Source organism: Malania oleifera, chromosome 4 (genome assembly GCF_029873635.1).
Source record: "Malania oleifera isolate guangnan ecotype guangnan chromosome 4, ASM2987363v1, whole genome shotgun sequence".
Lineage (NCBI taxonomy): Eukaryota > Viridiplantae > Streptophyta > Magnoliopsida > Santalales > Ximeniaceae > Malania > Malania oleifera.
Genome location: NC_080420.1, coordinates 2,731,897 through 2,751,232, shown reverse-complemented (window position 1 = coordinate 2,751,232; position 19,336 = coordinate 2,731,897). Strand labels below are relative to the sequence as shown.

The 19,336-nt window shown below is 35.4% G+C and overlaps 1 protein-coding gene across 2 annotated transcripts; it reads right to left on the bottom strand.

The window, feature by feature from the left end:
• Positions 1–567: 567 nt before the first annotated feature.
• LOC131153520 (alkaline ceramidase-like) lies at positions 568–7,906 on the bottom strand. 2 transcript variants are annotated; one of them, XM_058105870.1, is made up of 3 exons: positions 7,683–7,906; positions 4,809–5,159; positions 568–1,406 (listed from the first exon to the last, which is right to left on the bottom strand). In XM_058105870.1, the coding sequence occupies exons 2-3, from the start codon at positions 5,060–5,062 to the stop codon at positions 893–895; spliced, it is 768 nt and encodes a 255-aa protein (XP_057961853.1). In that variant the 5' UTR covers positions 5,063–5,159; positions 7,683–7,906; the 3' UTR covers positions 568–892. The 2 variants fall into 2 exon arrangements, with proteins under 2 accessions (XP_057961853.1, XP_057961852.1); XM_058105869.1 differs by having other exon boundaries at positions 4,809–5,138.
• Positions 7,907–19,336: the final 11,430 nt, after the last annotated feature.

Genomic DNA, 19,336 nt, shown 5'->3' with positions numbered 1-19,336 from the left:
TCTCTCTCTCTCTCTCTCTCTCTCTCTCTAACATGAATGAAGTGAGACAGTATAATATAGAGCATATTATAATGTAGTCACCCTAACCCTCGTTTCTCAGTGTGCAACATTCCAGCTAAGCCAATGGCCTAGCTTGGGTTCAAGTAATAGTGACCTATGTAAATTCAGGTCAATTCAAAATCAATCCAGTAAGGATAGTGCAAAAAAATAGAAAAGATATTTGAATTGAGTTTTTTAGGTCTATTTTTAAGTAAAAAGATTTGTAAGAGAGTAATGTAAAAGCATTATTGCACCTTGATCTGCACTTGCCCACGATTCTGGTTTCTATCATTTGCAAAATTGAAACGAAAATTTAAGAAGCGTGATAAAATTTAAGTGATAAAACAATAAAACTCAATTTCATTCATTTGGTTGCTCATGCAATGATTAATATGTAATCAACTGAAAATGTCCCTGCTTTTAAAATACTTAATTCTCTATATTATCTTATAATGCAAGTTCTCTGTTTAGCCCTCAGCATGTGCTAATAAAGAGTGTAAAATTGACACATTAGAAACCTCAGATGAATGTCACCTGGAATCAGAGCATTTTTAATACTCAAAAAGGAAATTAATCAGAAACCCCCAAATGGGGACCAAAGCTTAAAACAATTAAACAAACAAAACCTGCTAAGAAACAAACCACCCAATAGTCAAAACAAAAGCAAATAAATATGGTACAAAGCAACCATCCTCTATTTGTACAAGGAAAATTTTGAGATCTTCGATCAATCGTCATTTCATCTCCAGCTAAACCATGAATATAAAAAATGTGTTAAAAGACTTTCTCTCCTCTCGCATATCTCCAAGAACAAAGAAAAAACCATTCATCTAGCACTTCCTCTGTATCTTCTTCACTGGGTTTTTGGTTTCTCAATCTTCACATAAGGTAAAAACCCCATAAAATGGACTACCTTTGGAGCCCATCCCCATTGCTGAGCACGACAAAACATCAAGAAAGTGTTGGCAAAATAAGAATTAAAGCCCATGAGGAGATGCCACAAGGAATGACCTTGTGGATTAATGGGCCACTGGGATATTTCCTTGCAGAAAACACGATCACAGAGCCAGCACAATGTACCAAAGAAAAGTGTAGCTATGTAAAGCTTTGCAAGTTGCTTGGCAGAGACATCTTGTGTGTGGATATAGTACTTGTACATTCTGGGGATACAGAGGAGGCAAAGGATCACATAGTGCAACTTGAAACCAATGCCAAAACGGACCTGCGAGTGGACAATGGCAAAAGCTGCGCCATACAGGAAGAGAAAAGTGGGCATTGTACTACGATAGTGCCAGTCTGGTGAGTAGAGGATGTAGATGTAAAGAAGCATTTCCCAAACCATTGGAGTTTCATCACCTTGTTGTAGCCTGAAAATAAGTTTCAGAAATAATCTTAAAAAAATTTTGGAATCAGAAAACAAAAGAAGAAAAGTTACTGTAAAAAATAAGCGTGCTCCTCATGGTACTGCAAAAAATAATTTCCAGACCACAGATTTCCTTGCATATATGATGGGCATTCAATCTCATGTGTTGCAGCAGTAAACAAATGAAGAATATCATGCAAAAATTAACCAGACTGACCAAGAAACAAGTGTCACAGTTCATTAACCATGAAAGACTACATAGGGAAGGCCATGAATTCCCATCTGTTAAAAAATTTAGCAGTTTGAGAGACGACACTTCTGCATTGTCTTAGCTAAATGTTTATGGCACGCCCTGAACTAGTATAATGATATCTTCACAACATTCAAAAGAAAAAAATTATAGCATTCTTTCTGAGGCAATAAAAAAAAAAAACTAGTAGAATTATTGGGTTGACCTAAGAAAAAGTTTTAGTGCAAGTAACGCAGGGTAGTTTCTGCAAGTACAGCAGTAAAAAAAGGCGCTAGCTTCTCATTTAAGTGCAACCAGAGACTGCTCATTAGAAGACAAAATAACCTAAACAGAGTTTAGTGTTGCTCTATACTTTGATAATTTCCAACCTTAGATCCTTTATCTCAGAGAGGGGATATAATTCAGTTTGGCATTCAGGTTCTATCATATAGTAAGGTATGCACAGGCATGAAGATTCTGGGTCCTGAAAGGACGGGACAAATGACAATTCCCTTCTTATGAAGCTTCAGATAACTCAGACAATTCATGCCAAATGCAACATGGCCTAAAACATAATGTGGTCAATCAAGCCTTGTTTATAAACCCTTGATAAAGACTTGGAAATGTTAGAAGGAAACCTATGGAGCAGCTCCTACTGAAAAGGGTTCCCAGTGAGCACAACTATCTCAGAGGAAATAAAAGCTGTCTGAAATCCTTACAGTAGTCTTGAGGTACTCCACAATTCGGCAAGTTGACAGGACTGTTAAAACTTGAAGAAAATATGAAAAATTTCCATGTACATGCCTAATATTAAAGGTCCAGGTGCTGTTGAGGCATCTTTTAACATTAACTAATAACAGTACATCTACTAGACTATCTTGCAGTATTCTGTAACGTGCATCATCTATTCCCACTGTTCTCTATTAATCTCCTACATTGCCACCTAATCTCATCAAAACCTAAACCACTTATATTCAGCAGCCAACTAATCAAAAATGCAGCACAATCACAACTATTTATGGCAGCCAGATGAATCCATTTGATCTTTTCCTCTGCATCCAGGTTCAAACCTCATATGCAAATATACAATCATATACCAAAATGTCGTCTCTCTCAGCATCAATCAGCTCTCTTTCTACATCAATCTTTTTCACATAGTCCCATCAATTTGACGAATTAAATTGTTTAGCATAGATTATCAAACCATTTAGCCAATTGTCTCTCATCTTGCTCTTGAATAAGTACCAGATCTATGTTCCTACAGACACATTGTTCATTATTCTACCCTGTTGCCTAGCTATCCATCTGATAAAACCTTAGTTTACATGTGCAAATTTTTGAACAGGTTTCTCTCAGGATTGTATAGCACATAGTTACCAGAAAATGCTAACAACTGAGCAGACCATGTATTGGTATGAAAGTTCCAAAAAGTGGTACATCACTAAATCCAGTGATCCAAAGTTTTAATTCAATATCTTTACATGACATAACTTTTATTAGGTAAAAGTGGGGAATCATGACATTTTAATTCTATTTCTGTCATTATTAATCAATTGCACAACAGAAAATCTTTTCTAGATTTAGAAACAGCTCAACATCCTCTCCAAACTATACAAGCGTCATTACACTTTTTTTCTTTGATATATCTAATTAAGTATACCCTTAATGTTCCACATTTTAGAGCATGTGTCGTACCGCGATCCCGTGCCTATTCCACGAACCAGAACATTCCACATTCTAGGTTACATTTATAGCACAAAGCAAGAATAGTGAGTCGTCCAACTCACATCAATATAGGTCACTAGAATTTCTACAATTAGTGTGTATACCAGAACAACCAGCATTCCATATATCACATGCTTTTTTTACTAGCATAAATCACATGCTTGTTTCGTACTCTCAAGCTGTTTCATTTGCATTCAATTGCCTACAAATATTTGATGCCTATTTTAAGAGCTTCGGATCTCAGGGATTCTTTTGTAAATTTCCATCATTCTCACTGCACTCTTGCCACCATTCTCATTTGCCTAAGATGGGCTGTTTTCGTTGCTTACTCTAAAATGGTTATTATTACTGGACTGTCATGACTCCTCTCTTCATTACTCCCCGTTACTTCCTCCATTTCAATTTTTGTTACTATATATGTATCTGCTACTACCCTCTACTAATCTCTGCTTTGTTTTCAATTAACTTTGGGCATCCACCAAACACACATGCATGCGCAGGCACATAAAACGTGTGCACTTACACACAAGCACTATAAGGAGGGAGGGGTAAACCTAAATTATTTTCAGCCACACACACTCCTTAAATCCAGTCTCAGCACGTGTATTTGAAATTCCACTGATGTATGCATATAGATAAATTCTCCATGATCAAATGAACTGTCAGGAGGGCAAAATTAAGAAATTACTCAAATTAATTATAATGATCGTCATTCTAACGCCAATAACAACCAATGTGGAAATGGCATCACTAAGAACACTCTACAAAAAAAATAATGCAGCTTGGAGACCAAATAACAACAATAGAAACTCAACGCCTAATGTTTAAGGCTTATGAATATCATACATAGTATATTAACAACTGAAACTATATTATTATCAATCCATTAATAATTGACATGAACATACTTACAATTTTTATCCCCTAAAAAGCCCACCGCTCTTTCAGTTCTCATACAAACCTCCAGGAAAGATAGTGTGCACACACTTCATTCTAAGTTTTCTGATGCGCAAATAAAATGCTACATTATCTGATACATACATATTTTTACATTACATCATACAATATATCAATAAAATGACATGCATATTTACGTTAATTCAACTCCAAGCCCTAAGCTCCACTCTATAAAAGCTAGCTAGATGGCAAAAATAAAATAGACTTAACAAGTAAAATACATTAAAAAGATGAATGAAAATTCAATTTCAACAAAAGTGGTCCTCAAAAAACATTTTAAAAAAAATCAAAGATATTAACATTAACAAAATTGTCAATCTTATATATATATATATATAAAATTATTGAGAGAGAAGGACAAAACACAGAAGCTAGAGAACAAGGAGTCAATTAAACTTCAATTACCTTCCCAAGAGCCAAAAGAAGCAATGAGATGAGACAGTAGTCAAACGAAAAAACACCACAGAAGATGGCATAGTCGAGGATAGTACTTACATTTGTTGCAACGTGGCATGGAATAACATGCTTCCAATAGCAAGTATCATATTAGATATGTGAAGAACGCTAAATCTCTTCTCAAACCGCTGTCTTAGTGCATTTATAAGGCCAATGAGTGCCAAAAGAATGCCTGGTATGTTGGATATAGTGTTGCAAAATTCTGCAATATAAGTAGAGTAGGCATAATTCTTCTCACACGAATCAGTTGTGGAAGTGACAGGACCCCAAAAACTTGAGAATCCATCGGCCATTCTTGTATAAGCTGCCCAACCAGCTAAAGTATGCAACTAAATCCCTTATGCCAGGATGTTGTACAGTTCATGAAGCCTGCAAAAAGTAAGCCAACACCTAGCAATCCAATGATCAGCACTACAACACAAATAAAAATAATAGGAATAAAAACACTAATGATAGAAATGAAGTAGGAAATGGTAAAAAATGCTTCTTCTTCTATGATAATCAGTGGGATCTATCTCTTCTTAATCTTGCTTTCAATTCTCACCTACATTAGGAGCTGGGGAATCTCCACGGGGGCAAAAGTAGCTGATTTATGGGCAAATGGAGGGTGGAATTGGCCTAGAAGACTATCCAAAAATGCTGGCCACAAAAAAAATAAGCTTAACTATGATTCCAGAAAGGATGACCTCAGTATTTGGCAGTTATCTACTTCAGGGGAATTCACTTCCAATTCAGCATGGAACTACATAAGGGGTAAGAATAATGTAGTCACATAATCTAACACTGTCTGGTTTAAGAACCATATTCCTAAGCATGCTTTTATCATTCTGCTAGCAATTTTGAATAGGCTCCCTACTCTCGAAAAAATTTTGAAAGGGGCTGAAAAGCTATACCAGCAATGGTCTAGTTGACGACAGAAATCATCTGCTCTTTCAATTGTGAAGCTACTAAAGGTATCTATGAAGCTTCTTGTACTGCTCTGAATAAACCTAGGAGATTCAGATCCGAGAATGAGGAGCTCAGGAGGGTTTCGGCTCTTGAAATGGGGAAAGAGGAAGACAGAAGCATATTGGTTTGGGTTGCAACCATATATTTTACCTGGAGAGCAAGAAACTCTATGCTATATGCTCAAAATCCTGTAAATCCTGAAGAGGTGGTTCTGAAAATAGTGCAGGAAGTGAAATTTAAGCTAAGTCTCTTTTGACTAACTGTCCGGTTTTTGTTTTGGTTGCTGCTTCCTGGTCTGTTTTAGGAAGCTGCTGCTTTGGTTGTTCTGCCCTTTATGTATTTCCGTGTGCTAATAGATCGATTCTTACCTTATGCCAGTTAAAAAAAGCAAGAAGAAGATAGAATTGAAGACTAAGGCAGCAGTGGCATTCAAGAAGACCATAGAATTGAAGACTAAAGCAGCAGTGGCATTCAAGAAGACAACAATAGTCAAGGAGTTAATTATTGTAAATTTGTAATTATTTACTTACTGGGACGTCCATCTCTGTGTGCTTATGTTAACAAACAGTATAGTCTTTTAATGTACACTGGGTAAGAGCATTTAGCCAAGTCAAACCCCTAAAAGTGAGGGATCCTATTTTCCAGAAACTAAGCATGATGAATAAATTTCTAGTTCAACAATGTTGGAACGAAAATAAATCATTTTCTTCACACAATGAAAACAAGTTTTTTTTTTTAAAAAAATTTTGTATCATAATTTTGTAATATAAAACTTACTCTTTGTTAACTATAGCATCTGAAAAGAGTAGCACAAGCTTTAACCAGACAATACATCTATTCTTGGAGAAATCTTGATTTTCAAACCCCACCTCCCCCCCACCCAAAATGAAAAAAAAAAAAAGAGGAGATATTTTATTCTGCTTATCTCTTCTTGGAGAAAATTGTACTTGAGTCAATAATATTTTGGATTATATATATATATATATATAATATGGTGCTTCTACTCGCCCCTTAGTAAGAAAAAAAGAAAACGGAAATGTTTAGCTCTCTCATTGATTGTATTTATGTCAACTTATTAGGCTCTAAAAATTAATCCCAGAGACTAAAACCTAGACTAATTTTCCTTTAGCCTCACACAAGGCAAGATTCAATTAGTGAGATCTCGCATAATGCACTTTGCTATTAGTTGAAAACAGTGTTTCAAAAATCATATCCATTTTCGAGTTCCTTCCCTTTTTCAGCACGTTTTAACCGTGCATGCTATCTATTTAAGCACACCAATTCCCAGCAAACATTATTTTAATACCGGGCGGGTTCATTGACTTACTACCTCCATGACATCTGACACAGCAACTCCAGCCACAAAAGTTCAGCATTGATTCGGTTCAGAATCGAACTCAGGCCATGCGAGTTGACAGTTAGCCCTAGAACTCGCCAAGTGGTTGCTAGCTCCATGATATCCAACACAGCAACTACAGCCACGAAGTTCAGATTTGATTCGATAAATAATCGAAATCAGGATGTGGAAGTTGGCAGTCGGCCGGAGCACTCGCCACCACCACTAGGCTGCGTGTGAAGGGTAGCTACCCGCAAACAATGCACAAACAGATTCACAGATAACCTAAATTCAAAACTATGAACACGGTGAACATCAATGGCTCCGACTCATATCAAAATTGGCATAATCGGGGCATCAAAAGAACCCTCACAATTCACAAACCAATGATGGAGATTCAGTTCGAGCCATTCTCCATTATGCAAAATCCGAATCAATCAATCCACAAAGAAACAAACAAATAACAACGACTCATTAATTATTTTAACTCCAAACAAACAAAAAGGTCGTTCATTACGAATCTCACTAATGCAACCATCAAATCAACCACCCGCCCCCAAATCCAAAACAACCCTAAAACAGTAAGCCCTACACATAACTATGAAGACATGAGCCGAAAGAGCTTTTACCGGTGAAATAGCTTCTTCTCTGCTCCGCTGAATCTCTCTCTCTCTCTCTCTCTCTCTCTCTGCTGTAATCTGAGAAAGAGACCGCTTTTGCGAGAGCCGAGGCAGGCAGGGGAAGGACGGTGATCGGCGACTTAGTTTTTTTTTTTTACTTTTATTTTTTATATAAATTTATTTATTTATTGATTTATTTTGCAGTTTATCTTTTTCCGGGTTTTTCTATTATCAGGAAAAGATTGTGTAGGCAGTTTTTTTTTAATAGGTTACGGGGTTGTGAAAATTTAAAACTAACTTGAATACCTAAAATTTAAAATTTAAAATAAAAATGTCTATACATTTAAAAAAAATTTTGAAAAAAAAAGTATTTTTAACAATTTTATTTTAATTTATAATAGAATTATTTTTTTAACATTTAAAATAGGGGGCGCATTCAGACAGTATGATTAATTCAATATATTAACCGAATTAACCAAAAATATTTGATTAATGAAAAATGCATAATGAACCGAATTGAATAAGGTATTATACTGATTATCAAATCGAACTGAATTAATGTAATAGTTATTTGGTTAATTCCGTGAATCGAATTATCATTGTGCTAATCTATGTCATTTACCACATGAATTTAATGAGTAATAAAATGATTATGCCAAAATATTATGTCTTCAATTGTCCCAATTGGCCTATGGAGCAAAATATTATGTATTCTATAATTTATTGAGAAAGTCAAATCCTTTGTTTATACTAGTCCTGGGCACACACTATATGCGTGCTCTAGGCTTTCTTTCTTTTTTTTAAACTTTTGAGAAATTATAAAGAAAATAACAAAAAATTAAATAGTATAAGAGTATTTTGGATAGTTGTAGATATTTATAAGGGTATTTTGAGATAATTATGAGTAGTTATAGGGATACATTTGACATAATTATAAGAGTATTTTGAGGTAATTGTAGGTAGGCTAAAGAGTATTTTGGAATAATCATTGATAGTTATAAGGATAAATTTAAAATTTTTGAAAGATGACACCAAATGAAAATTTCCCTTTAAAGTATTAGAGATGTTGAATTAATAATAGTAAAACTTTGGAATAAAATATTGGGGTTGAATCTAATTTGTTGGAAAAGGTATTGGTACCATTGCGCCTTGGATTTGGAGTGTTTGGTAACAAGCCAAATAGTACCATGCCTAAACCTCATCTTGTAAATAAATTGAGAGTAAAATTCAAGTTTCAGACTTACAGAATCTAACAACAAATATTACTCTTTCTCGTCATTCTATCAAACTTTTGAGTTCTTGATAGATAATTAAACATGCATTAGTATTACTCAAAATTAGTTACTATTCTCACGCCCCGAACTCGACAATGGGACCCAGGGTGTGATGTAGTAACCTAACCTCTCCCTGTATCATACAATACACACATGATACTATAATAAATGAGGATCTGATACCGTGGGGTTCCCGTACACCCTATACTCATTCATATACACGACATATACGCAGCGAAAAAATTCATTCCATACATACATAGTACTTTACCAGAGTCTATACAAATAGAGTGTAAACTCTATAATACAATACATAACCCAGGGTGCCAACAATATCCAAAACGACAACCTTGTTACAGTCCAAATACTTACACAAGTACACTACGCAGTAAATCAACCACCACGCTCCCAACACTAGGACGCAAGTTTCAGTTATTCGAAAGACCTGAAAACATGTACATACGATAGGGGTGAGACACATCTCAGTAAGGCAGAATCAGCTTATATCGGTGTGTGGCATATGAGTGTTATCATGACATAAAACATACACAGTTCAGTTCCAGTATTTTTCACAAAATAGTTTTAGTATAGTTCACAACACACACATGATCAAGCAACTCAGTGTCATTGTCACGACCCGCTCATTTTTCACATATATATTTTTTTATAATAATATCAACATCAAACATCACAACTCAGCAGGTCACCATCCACCTGAACCCGTGGGTACCAGGGATATAACAAAACATACAGTAGAAGCTTACGCAGCAGAAAGTATAAAATCATATACATCTCATCATAATGTGCATAACACATACTAGAGTATTACAAACACTATCTCTCAGTATATACATCCCAAAAATAAATCTAGGGACAATTCCCACAAAAATCCTAACTGTCCCTACCAAAACTTACCCTTCCAAAGAAGGCAAACACTGCTCTAGATCAGCAGGACTTTTTCCGCTCTCCTATCAGGAGCTCCTGAAAAATGTATAAGATTTAGGGATGAGACACCTCTCAGTAAGGGAAATAAACTAATACTAGTGTGTGGCAACATGAGTAATTCGTGTTCAACATATATCATATATAACACATTTAGTACTATTTCATCAAATTTGGGAAAACATATATATATATATATATATATATATATATATATATATATATATATATATATATCAACATGGCAGAACATACTGCATTTTCATAACATATCTCAACTCATGTCATAATAATAATAATAATAACATAAAACAATCCTGATAGGTTAACTGGCTGTTGTCATTTATTACTCCCACATGACTGGGTTGTGTGGCCCAAAGGCGGGACTTGACAATGGTTGGCCGACCACTGTCAAGTCGATAGTCTAGTCTATAGGTCCGATGGGTCTACCCAGACTGGTCCTTACACCGCGGGCGATAACAGCACACTTCTCAAACATAACCACATCGACCATCCAATCTCACACCACTCCGTACAGCGGCGTTAACACAGATATCATGATCACGAGGACCATGGACACATAGCAACGATACCGTGCAAGTGCTAGCCTAAACCAAGTCAACCAGGTTCTGATATCATATATATATACTGAAACTGTGATACATAAATATCTCATTTCATTTATTTTCACATAAAATCATATCATTTCATATATATACATGTATTATAAAAAATCATCGGTCCGTACGCCGGTATTTCACATTTTATCATAGCTCGGCCCATACGCCAGCTACACATAGCACAGCCCGTACGCTGGCAAACAGTAATCACATAGCACGGCCCGTACACCGGCAAATCACATAGCACAACCCATACACCGGCAAATCACATCCATATATATATATATATATATATATGAAAACATCTCGGCTCGTACGCCGGTTTCCATCATAAAAATCCATCTCATCCACATTCCCAGAAAATAGCATTTCACAACATTTTTTTACTCATGTCACACAGTAGATTTTCCACATATTCAACATACGATCATTTTCACAGTATTTTACAAATATAAAACATATATATATATATATATATATATACATTTTCCATAAATCAAATGATAACTATATATATATATAAACATTTTCTAAAACAGTACTAGCTTAGTTTATCCCCTTACCCGATCTCTAGAAAGCCCCTAATAAAATTGCCCCGCACCCGCAGGGTTCCTAACTCAACACCCTGAAAATGAAAAATCTCAGAATTAAAGTTCAGTATTTCTAAGCATACAATATTTTCCTCAACTGTCAAAAACCCACATATTGAGTAGAAAATTTTCACCAAAAAACATTCAAGTTTAACACATGAGGGGTTTACTGACCAATACTCCGCAACTGAAAACTCCCAGTATTAAATTTTAGTATTTTCATGCGCACAACATTTCTTCTAACTAGCGCAAGACCAAATATGGCTTAAAAAGCCTTACCTCAACTTTGGGATGATTTCAAATTAGCTTTCTCCCACAATCTGTTCCAGTAGATTTGGAGAGAACTCCGTCAAGAGCGTCGTGGTGACTTCGGATTGTCGATCTGACGACTGGTGGGGCCGGAAACATAGAGAGAAGGGAGAGAGAACCATAGAGAGAGAGAGAGAGAGAGAGAGAGAGAGAGAGGCGAGAGAGAGGTTTCGTAAGAAAATGATATTTCTCCCGGATTTTTCATTCTTATAAAACAGGATTTCGTCGACGAGGCCCTGCGTTCGTCGACAAAATTCAAGCTACCTTAGAACCTCTCTCGGTATTTTCTCGTCGATGAAGCCCTGTGTTCGTCGACGAATTCTCTTAAGCCTTCGTCGACGAATACAGGAGATTCGTCGACGAAGCCTTGAAACTCCCCCTTTTTGTTTTTCTCTTCTGAAATGCAATGTTGTCGATGAAGTCTACGACCTCCTTCTGTTTCCGGTTTCCATTTCCCTTTCTTTATTATTTAAATTTCATTTTAAATTTGGATCGTTACAGTCGTCACGCCCTTTGGTAGGAAGCCAACCTGCATTACATGGTGTCCCTGGCACATAGCACAGCCCTGGGCTCCTATGGCATTGTACTGGTACATCTGGTAGATCTACACCCTTCAGTGATCAATCGGTAAGAGGCGATATTTCATGCCCTCAGATATAGAGTCGGACACTCTTTCACAACCTGGAACAATTTGGAGTACACGTTCCTATATCTCATTTCAGCATATCACAACTCAATGCATATTCATATAATAGTTCATTCCACACTTTTTGGGTAACCACAAAACCGTGATTTTCAAAATACAGTTTAAAGCAAGTCAAGACACGACCATCTCCATAACACAATATACTCAACAATATATCCACAGTTTTCCAACGAAATCAAAGATGCAACTGAACGCTCCCTTTTCCTCAAAACTGTAGCGTGAAAATCCCATAATTTTTACCCGTTAGATTTCCCCAAATAAGTAGCCAAAACATACTTAGGATCGTGAACCACAGTTTCACCGAATTCGATTTCAAAAATAACCGATATAAATAGAATCCCCTTACCTTTTGCAAAAAAATCCAACACGAACTCTATGGCTCCTAAACAACGAACTGAGTTCCCAAAACGTATAAATCACAGTACGATAATTACTTACAATCTTACTCTCTACTGATTTACTGAAACAGAAATTAAAATCGAGCCTTACCTCAATTTTGGGTTAAAACCCTGAAGACCTCAAAACGAAGATCTGTTCCACAGAACACGTAGAGATTCCTTCCCTGATCCTCACAGTAACTTTGGATCGTTGATTCTAACAACGAATGACGAAGAAATATATATATATATAGAGAGAGAGAGAGAGAGAGGAGCTTCAAGTTCTAGAGAGAGGGAGAGAGTATTTTGATATCTTAGCCAAGAAGCAAATAAAAAGATATTTATAGAGCCTTTGATCTAGCCAACCTCGTTGACGAGGCGGCGTCTTTGTCGACAAATTTCCTTCGCTGGCTCGTCGACGTAGCGGTGGCCTCGTCAACGAGTCTAAGATTTCAAGATTTTCCAAAATCTCTCAGCTTCTCCTCGTTGACAAACTACTGCGTTTCGTCACCGAACAATAGAAGGGCCTTCGTCGATGAAACACCAGCTTCGTCGACGAAGCCTGCTCAATTTACTATTTTACCCTTTTCTTATTTATTTATTCCATGTCTCACGGGTCGGGTTCTTACAACCTCCCCTCCTTACAAAAATTTCGTCCTCAAAATTTGTAATCTCTCATTTACGAACTCATCCACACAACCGAATACACATACCCGACTCTAGGAAAAGTCGACAGCCACTTACAACGCAGCCCCATCACAATACATACATACTCTTGCTTATAGCAGAGTAAGTGAAATTCTAATCAACATATTAATACTTGAAGGTTGATGATTATTTTATTTCATGTTTCTATAATGAGTTACGCTACCTATATGATTGGCAATTGTTGTGATATGGATCGTATAATAAAGATGCACAGCAGAATAATCAATAAGAAATAAATAATACAACCAATAAGCACAGCAATACAAAGATTTACGTGGTTCGGCAAAGCCTACATCCACGGAAGCAAAAGGCACACAAATTTCACTATGAAAATCACAATGTACACAATAAACTTCAATAATGTTCATTTTCTCTCTCAAAATATGCCCAGATGACATATATAGAGTGTCCTCACAGGTTTTCCCCTGTTTGCCCAATCACCCAACATTCAAAATTTCAAAATTAAAAAAAAAAACTACCGCAACCTAGGCGCCTCTCGTTGACGAACATAGGGGCTTCGTCGACGAGACTAAGAAGAACTTTCGTCGACGAATACAGGGCTCTCGTCAACAAAACCAGAAGTCTGAAATTTTCTACTCTCAGTAATTATTTGTCGACGAGCTTTAGATCTTTCGTCGACAAACCTATGTTGTTCCCTGGTCAATGAGCATAGGCCCTTCGTCGATAAGCATAGGCCCTTCGTCGACGAGTTCTACTGTGCTGCATCCTTCCTTCTTTACTTATCAAAATAGAAGTATAAGAGTTACAAATAACAACAATGATTTTAGATACTAATGAGTATATATGTATCTTCATTGAAAATTTTTCAACAAGTGCTTCACAGCCAGCTTATAAGTCCATGTGTGTATCCTCATTGAAATCCTTTTAACGAGTACTTCACAGTCTACTCTAGAAATTTTTTTTGGCTATTAAAGGCACTCCTATGTCTCTTGCAGGCAGATTTCCATTTTTAATCCTCAAAACCTACACAATTATCTTCATTCTTAGGCATTTCAAGAAGAAAAAAAAAGACTTCAGATTTTAAGATTTCATTTTAATCCAATGAGCTTATAGAAGGTATTCATTATACACTTTACGCTAACAATAGAATTCAATTGCAAGATCTAGATTATACTCGCAAGTACTATCTCCAAACTTGAACTGAACTATCACGTTATATGATGATCATGTTGAATTCAAATATCTCATGAATTGACTTGATTCGCTCACACTCCCTAATTATACTATATCATAAAGTAGCTTTGGGTATTATAGAGCTTTCAAAACATACAAAAATTTCTTTTTACCTAAAAGCCACAAATCCCCCCTTATATTTTGTAAAAAGATAAACCATTTAAAGGGGAGTTTGTGACTTTTTGGTAAACCTCAGGGGAGGCCTTTAAATCTCAGGAAATGTCAATGAAATTTTTGAAACCTCAAGAGAGGAACCCTGTCATTTTGTCAAACCTCGAGATAGGTGAGCATCCTTCACCCTTATTTTAAATTAATAATTTTAGGTAAAAGATACTGACATGTTCTAAGATTTGGTTAGAATACACAAACATTCTTGATATTTTAAAAATTTTCTGGACCTAGATTAAGGTTTGACAAAATAATACCTCCTTGAGGTTTCAAAATTTTCACATATCTCTTCTAACATTTGATTTCGAACTGTTGATACTCTTTGAAATTCCTTTTTAACAAACTTTATGAGAGGTATATATAATATTTAAAATCTCAGAGAGACCAATACTTTTTGTAAATCTTAATTAAAAAAAATTAAAAAAAAAATTTAAAATCTAAACAAATGTTTGCATTTTTTTTTTATTTTTTGGGGTCGAATCTCATGAGTGAGTACACCATATTTATGCAAAGGCTTAAAATTATTTGTATTACAAAGAGAAAAGATTCAATGAATCTAGACACATTTTATAGACTTTAAATATGGAATAAGTAAATCATTCTCATGCATGTCTATGTGCATGCAACAAATGGGCAACTCTAAACAAGGGATATATAGAATTAAAGAGAAAGAGATTTTAACTAAGTTAAAAGGTACCTGAGATTCAATGAATCTAGACAAATTCTAGATTCGTTGAACCTGGCCATGTATCCTACATGGCAAAGCCTCATGAATGGTGTGAACCTTTTGCGAGTTGTGATATTTAGGTAAAAGTGCAACTTCAAAACTTAATGCTCATACAAAATAAAAAAAAAAAATATATGCAATAAAATAATTTTTCTTAATTTTATGAAGGAAAAAAAAAAAACAGGAAAGGAATTCTTTGGCTTTTTATAGTATTTGCAGTATTAAAGAGGGTAAAATAGGCATTTGGAAATAATAAAAGAAAGTAATAAATGAATACACAATAAAAATAAATAAATATATGTCATTTGGTTCATAAATTTAACAAATTATTATTGATAATACTTTCGTGTTTAGTTTATAGTTTAAAATCGAGAATTTTATTATTAATAATGGTTCATATTTCACAAAAAAAATATAGTATTGACATTTCTATTAATCTCATATTAAAATAATATATTTAGGATCCGCTTGGATCAAAGATTTTGGTGGTGGAAAGAATAAGAAAGGAAAACGAGAAGGAAACTTGTTTTTCATGGTTTTTTTCTCACAAAAACCATTGAAAAGGACTTCAAAATATTAGGGACTCATTTTTAAAATAACAGGGACTCAATTTTAAAATAACAGGGATCTAAGGAGGACTTAGTAATAAATGGACTCGATAAGATTTTTCAAAAAGGACCTCAAATTTTTGAAATCTAAAATTGACCCCTCTTCATGTAAATTACCATGTTATTACGAATGGTCCCCACAAATCCTTCATAATGCAAGGGAATGAACAGCAAAGGGCCCCTACATTAAGAGGAAAAGAGAGGCTCGGTTAAAATTGGGGTGTTTACACTTACAATAAACAACATGGGATGAAGAACCACCTCCTATGTACTTTCCTTGGGTTACCCTTGACCATAACAAAGAAGGCTGTAAAATTAACCTCCAACCTAGCTTTAATAATACTGCCACATTTATATCTCGTATAGGTCAAATACCCAAGCAAGCCCAAATTTTCAGCCTTCAAATTTCACTCCACCAAACCTCAATAAAACCTCATAAAAAACTTTGGAATCAAGTTTGTTTGTTGATGTAACTCATTTAACCATGGCCGCCTTCTCTACCATTGTTAGTTTTGGCATAACCCCAAGAAGGGGGGTGAATTGGGTATTTAAAATTTATCGTCTAGGTCAATCGGTTTAACAGTAGTATTACACAACCTAGGGTCAGTCTATACAATCAATAAACAAACATACATGTGCAATAAAAGTAAAGTGCCGAAAAGTAAACAACACATTCGATATGTTATCGGGATTCGGCCAATACAGCCTATGTCCCTGCCTTGGTCACACTAGCACAAGGATTCCACTACTACTCACTTAACGGGTGGAGTGGCACCAGTTACAACCATGTCAATTCAAGTGACTGATCTCAACCAACACGCCTTACCAGGATGACGCATCTAACTTTCCTAACCGAGTCTAAGCCAGTCCGGGATTATTCAACAAGGCTAGTCTCCCTCTTCAGGCCCATGCTTGGAATACAACAAATGATTTGAAATTTTTGTACACGAAAATACACTTCTTCACAAGAAGATATGTACACCAGTATAACTCAAGCAATAATGCAAGCACGTATGATATGTAAATATGCCCAATGCTCTAATGTGTGCTAAACACTCAATCAAATATGATAATCAATCAAGATCTAGAGTGTGTATTTAAGCAAGATTTGAAACACTATATTTGAATATCACAATATCATATCAAAGTTTCAAATATGTCAGCTAGTTGATTCAAACAAACTCAACAAGATATTCTCAATGAACTAAGCACAAGGAGTGTTTGAATACAAGTTTTTGAAAATGATTTTGCACGCAAAAAATATAGGTTTAGGTGTCTTGCAATGACAATGCAAGAACCGCAACCTTCTAAGTCTTCCTACACAAGATTTATCAAGTTAAATCAGCGGAAGAACTTGATGCTTCTACTCTTAATAAAATCAAACAATTAATATAATCTAGTGAGAGTATGAACAAGCTAGATTAGACAAAAGCACTTTAGAAATACTCACAACACTTGAAAGATCAAGGAAAATGGAGTGTATGAGAGTAGTATAGGCTAAAAAGAGATTTTTGAATTTGAGAAAATTTTGTCCTTAATGAAATTGTTAATCCTTGCTAATTATGACAAATGAACAGGTATTTATAGGCAAGGAAGGATTTTTGACCATTAGGGACTAAATGAGGATTCTTAAAATTGTTTTAAAATGGTTTAGGAAAATTAACTCATTTTACCCCCTTTAAAAACACAGCAAAAATATTTTATTCCGTGAGGTTTGAGTGCCCGACTTGAGGTTCGGGTGACCGAACAGATTCAGTCAAAAATCCAATTTTTAATGGTTTGAGTGCTCGAATTGAGGACCGGTTAGCTAAACTAAAGTCAATAGCCAAATGCCCGAGGTTTGAATGCTTGAGGCTACATTCAGTTAACTAAACCAACCAATTTGGTCGCTCGAGCCCTTTTTGAATGTGATCATTCAGGTGCTAGGGTAGTTGAAAAGGAACTTGACACAAGTTCGGGTGCTCGAGGGAGATATGCTCAAAAGTGGTTCAGGTGCCCGAACACAAAGTCAACATGTTGACTTGTTCGCTCGCTAGAGCCATTTTACACGGTTTGACCGAACCCTACCTCTCAAGATTTTCAATTTGAGTCCATTTTTGTCTTATTTAATTTCCCTAATTATGTAAGGAACATGGGGACTGTTTGTGCATTTGTTTAAGGACCTAATGAATTTCTATCCTACCGAAAAAATCTGGCGTCAATCGACTGAAGATCGACCGAAGGGTGATCCCTAAGGTCTTTTTATGATCTATGTAAGTACCTAAAGTCCAACTAAGGTCTGTATGAGCATACCTACCTATCATGCATGATGCAAATTATTACAAGTCATAGGAGTGTACAATCCATAACAATATTACATCCCAGAATGAAAAAGTGAAAAAGAATTACAAATACACCACATACGCACAAACACCGCACACCATCATGGTATGTATTTCAGTCCTAATACACATGCACAGTGAACCTACATGCAAGTTTTAGTACAACCATCAGTACCAAGAGTATTTGTCATGATCAAAACTGGGTGTAACCTATTAAGTCAACAATCATGACAATCCATAAGCCTTCCACACCCCAATCAATCACCGTACGATGCATCTGATCAACCATATTGGTAAAGATTAATATACATTGTTGGCCCATAACCTAAAAGTTTAAGCTTTTATCTAAAAACTCTTCTACACGAGTTTGAACTATTGAAGGATTACCAACAATCTCTTTACAGAGGTCAATAACATGCCTATATTTCCCATAACTAAAAAACACCAAATGGATCCTTCGTACTAATTCCATTGCACTTTCTTCTGCAATCTCTATCAAGATAATAATGGTCTAGAAAAGTTAACCTTGATTTTGAATTGCGCACACTTCTCATGCTTTGATGTTCATCTAATTATATCCCACAAACAAAAACTTCCTATCATAATATTCAATAGGTAGTCTTGGCAAGTAACCTAAGTAGTCACTCTGTCAACTAGGGCTATCTTTGGATCAAAATTTTGATGCCATTTGCAGATCATCAAATCATCATAAAAAATTATCCAAGATCTCCAAATAATATATGATTATAATTATTAGAGTTGGTCGATCAACTTGGTACAGAAAAAAAAAAAAATCAATACGAAGACTAATGAGAGTAAACTGCATAAAGCCCAAATTTGAGTTAGCCTTATTATCAAATTACCATATTGTGTACTCTTAATCTTTTATTTTTTTTATTACTATCATGAAATGATCACCTTCCTTTTTTTCAAAGATCAAAATTCTATAACTTAGACTTTGAAATGTATTATTTATCTAAATATTTATATTCAAATTCATGTTTTTATTTGCACACTAGGCACTAGGTGTTGGGGAATAAACCGACCTGGAGTAATAATCACGCACAAAGAAAAAATTCAAACACACACAATGAACACCAGATTTACATGGTTCGGTCC